The 4,349-nt window shown below is 49.5% G+C and overlaps 1 protein-coding gene across 2 annotated transcripts; it reads left to right on the top strand.

Moving 5' to 3' along the window:
* The first annotated feature begins 398 nt into the window (after positions 1-398).
* SMIM43 (small integral membrane protein 43) lies at positions 399-3,796 on the top strand. 2 transcript variants are annotated; one of them, XM_059722081.1, is made up of 3 exons: positions 399-616; positions 1,019-1,266; positions 1,370-3,796. In XM_059722081.1, the coding sequence occupies exon 1, from the start codon at positions 409-411 to the stop codon at positions 592-594; it is 186 nt and encodes a 61-aa protein (XP_059578064.1). In that variant the 5' UTR covers positions 399-408; the 3' UTR covers positions 595-616; positions 1,019-1,266; positions 1,370-3,796. The 2 variants fall into 2 exon arrangements, with proteins under 2 accessions (XP_059578064.1, XP_059578063.1); XM_059722080.1 differs by having other exon boundaries at positions 399-1,266.
* The last annotated feature ends 553 nt before the right edge of the window (positions 3,797-4,349 follow it).

Here is a 4,349-nt window from a genome sequence, read left to right as displayed (position 1 = left end):
AGCAGAGCGTTGGGCTAGGTGCCCTCCTGAGGCCCCTTCCAGCCCGCACGGGAGATATTAGGTGTTTAGCTCTTCCCAGGGACCTGCAGGAGGCTCTTGAAAACACAGCCAGCTGTCAGGACCCCGCATTTTCTATGAATTCCCAAGCGGGAGCTGGAGCCTGAGGGGGCTGAGCGTCTCCACCGCGGCGGGGACAGGGCTGGCTTCTGCCCCGGAGCCTTTCCGTGGGGGGGCAGCAGGAGTTGGCCACCCCCGCGGGCTGATCTCGTCCTGTGGGGCAGCGAGCTCGTGAGCGCGGCCGGGGCCGGGGCCGGGGCCGGGGCCGGGGGGCCCGGCGGCGGGGGCGGGACTAGACCCCCGGGTCCCGGCGGGGCGGGGCGGGGCGGGGCGCCCGCGGCTCGGAGCAGCATGGAGTGGGAGCTGAACTTGCTGCTCTACCTGGCGCTCTTCTTCCTGCTGCTGCTGCTCCTCGTCCTGCTGCTCTGCCTCGTCCTCAAGCAGCTGAAGAACTCGGTGGGCAGCAGCGGGGCGCTGCAGCCGGGCCGCCTGTCCCTGCGCGAGCCCTGGGGCTTGTGCCGTGAGCAGGCGCTGTGAGCGGGGCTCGGCCCGGCGCCAGGTGGGTGCGCGCCGGAGCGGGGCCGCTGCCCCTCCGCCCGGCCCGGCCCGGCCCGGCCCGGCGCGCCACGGGCCCTTGGAAGGGCGCCGCCGTACAGCGCTCGCCCTCTCTAGAGACCCCCTGCCCTCCCTGGGGCTCCCCGCCCCGCCCCACACACTCTTTGGCAGCTGGAGCACACCTCTGGCATTTTTGGCGCAAGTCAAAAAACCCAGTGGGCGCTCCCTGAGGGCTGGCTCGGAGGCTAAAAGAAAGGGTTGCAAGGTGGTTTGCTAAGGGGCTGGGTGGGGGGCGCACGGGAAAGGCACTGGTGGAGAGGTGCAGGCAGGCCAGGTCGCGGGTTGAATGCTAGTTTGGGAAAGGAACGGCACGCCTGGCTAAGCATTTTGCTCTGCACGCTCGCAGCCGCTCCAGGCCCTTTTAATCCTTAAGGTCATTGAAGAGGCTAGTCACCTGCGAGTGGAAAGAGCCGTCTGCCCATGGGCAGCGCTAGTGCGTTGTGCCTGCCTCCGCTCTTAGGGGGCAGCAGCAGAGAGGAGGCTTCTGCACGGTGAGACCCCGCGGACGGTTCAGCAGGACAACTTCCATCACAGACCTGTTTGACTCCCCCCTGGAAAAGGACCAACTGGACTGGGCGCTCCCTTGCTACCAAGGTACGAATTTTCTCCCCTCATCTCATTCCACTGCTGCCCCTTGGTCTGCTTGGCTTTCCATCTAAGCTGCTTCATCGTCTGTTGTTTGCAATGCACGCTACAGGGAAAATCTGAAGGCGAACTCAACCTGAAAAGACTTTGGTGAAAAAAAAATGGGTCTGATTCATCAGGGAAACTATTGGGATTCACATCAGTGTTACTGCATTTTCCTATGAAAGAGGGGGCACGCACGCATTTTGCCAGAATGGTACTGTACCCACTACGTCTTCGACTGCACTAAGTAGAATTGTATCATGTGTTCCTTGGGTCCATCTGAAATCACAAGCTGCACCCCATGAAGAACTTACGGTTGGAGCAAAGATCTCTGCTCACTCCTTATAGCCCAGATTTTGGCTACAGCACAAGTCACAGCAGCTTATGGGATCGTGGAGTGGTCCTCAAGAGCTTATTGTGCTGGCTGGAAATCACTGGAGCGCAGGTGAAGCGCCTTTGTTTATCCACACTTCCAGCTCCTCTCATGGGGCTGTGCGCTAAGGGGGTGGCATAGAGTGAACTACTAGTTTTATGATTTCCCTGTGAGATGGTAATATTCAGTTCCCCATTTACAGGTGCTTTCTTTATGGGTCTTTTGCAGGATTGGTATCAGGAGTGAGGATCTGACCAACCAAGTTCCACGAGAATAAGCATTCAAATAAGTTGCCTGAGAATAGGGTCCAATGCTTTTCCCCTTGGTTTGAAAGGCTGTACTGTCCTTCTACCTGGTACCATACAAAATTTACTGAAAACAAGGTTTGTGAAACAACTTTTGGCTTGATGAGCAGTATCTAGACCCCTACTGTGGTCTGGGAAGCAAAGAGAAATGGCTCAAAAATGCAGTACATTAGGTTTGAGTTTACTGAGCCATCATCATGGCAATTAGCAGAGAGATTGTACTTCAGTATTTTTTCACTACTTAGGGACAGCTGTTGGGCAAGTAGTTAAAACATTTCAGTGAGTCCGTGTCTTGTCAAGTGACCATAGTTTTGTCCTTACACAAAGGACAAGAGAAAATGTAATTATCATTGCAGATAGTAAGAATCATTTTCTAAATATAGTGTAAAGAATGTGTTTTATCAAAACATTGTAAAGTCAGTGTTCTTTTTTTACACGTTTTGTTCTTGCAGGTTACCCTAGATTACATATACTTACGTGAGCCTTTAGGGTCATGTAATACAGGTTAGTACAGTGCTTTGCTTTGTAGATGTATTCATTGACTGTCATTTTTGTAAATTACCCAGGATTTTTTTTAATCCACAGTAAATTCTGCCTGCTGTGGGCACAGTTAAAGTTTCTAGCCACTATGCAGCAGGGGAGCAAGTTTGTATTAAGCAAAGGGTTAAGCCTGAGGATGAAAATGAAGGTGAGTGGACACACAGCATGGTGTGTACACCCATAAAATACATTTTTCACTGTGCTAACATCCCATTGTACAAAGAAGAATCTTACCTGGATTCCAGTGATTTACTAAGCGGTAGGGCTGCGTGTCATTTGTCTACTCCATTTTTACTGCATGGCTGTTAACTTATGTTCTGAATGTGCTAGACTAATGGTGGGACATATGGGTTGCGCTCCCATGGAGTTCTAATAGGACTTGAAAAGAGCTGACCCTCCGCAAGGTAAGTTCTGCACCTGGGGAGTTTGATAATACATAAACCCTTCTTTCCATGACCCTCCCTGGGCTGCAGCTGTTCCTGCTGGCCTCAGGCGGTTCAGGTTCCAACCCCCTTTACACTTGCCTGTGTATCGAGCCCGCTGTATCTTCAATTTGCCGTGCATAGTTAACTGTGAAATGAATCTTCAGTGATGTGGTAGCTGGCAGTTAGTTACACGATAATGTAGTTAATGCATGCCCTGCACATTACACAGTAGCTGGGAGCAGAGTTACTACAGCACTCTCCACAGTATTGCTGTGGACCATATCTTGTACAGATATTATCGTGTTAGGGACTCTTAACTGTTTGCCCATGGAATCATGAAGTTTTCTTTAGGTTACTCCCTAGAGAGGGTTTTGTTTAACCATCCTTCATCATGTACTTCAGGTAACGGGATTTGCCCCCTCTCCCTTAATCAGCTCAGGAGAGATCAAGAGGTCAGGGCCTTAAATTTCCACACTGCCTATTTCTTTCCAACCTGTGGCACCCAAATGATGGAGTGTTTGCACATGCTTGGGAAAGTGATGAATGAACAGTATGACAGCAGTATCAGTTTTTGCTTCTATGACTGCTTACCCACATATCTGCCATGGTTTCCTGCTTTTTGTCTGTAAAGATGGAGGGGTTGATTTTTGACTCTGTGTTACTGTACTGACTTAAAATACAGCTGATGCTTGTGCTTTCTCCATATAAACATCAGTGCAATTAGCATTGTGTATTTTGCATTAGCTGAAAGAGATCACTTTTATGCCTTGTTAATTATGCAAAAATGATTATTGAAGTATTTAAAATAGTGGAAATGGCTTACTGTTATATATTTTAATAATAACTTTTTGCAGCATTACTGTGTAGGTATTATTGTTTATGAATCAAGGCGTGAGTGTCTGATGTTATTGACTCTTTAGCAGTGCTCTTGAGACAGAACTGCGTTTCATAGAAAACTGGGAATGAGGTGCTTGTTCTCTCGCTAATATAAGTCTTACAACAGTTTAATTCTGTTGCATTCATGTAGCTATTCCTGACTTGGAGAGAAGATTCAGGCCTATAGTTTGTTTTACTACTAATTTTTCATCTCAAATGTCCTGATTTTGCAAACCACTGCAGCATAGTGCCATGTCTCCCTAAATTTCACCTAAAGTAACCTAAACTGTGTTGGACAACTATCTCCATGGCTCAGAGCAATCATTTTACAATACAACTTGGAAGGACCATTAGTGAAGATGTCTGATGTCATGCAGATAAGTGACATCAGACATATGCACAATCCAGACTAATTTATATTTTTAGATACAAATGTCAGGGCACAGTTGTGGAGGCAGCACTGTGGCCATCTGGTGCACTGCCACAGGACAAGAAGGCAGACAAAGACCAAGTGTCTCTCTGCCGATGTCA

Source organism: Alligator mississippiensis, chromosome 2 (genome assembly GCF_030867095.1).
Source record: "Alligator mississippiensis isolate rAllMis1 chromosome 2, rAllMis1, whole genome shotgun sequence".
NCBI lineage: Eukaryota > Metazoa > Chordata > Crocodylia > Alligatoridae > Alligator > Alligator mississippiensis.
The sequence above is the reverse complement of the archived record's forward strand: the minus strand, read 5'-3'. Positions and strand labels throughout refer to the sequence as shown.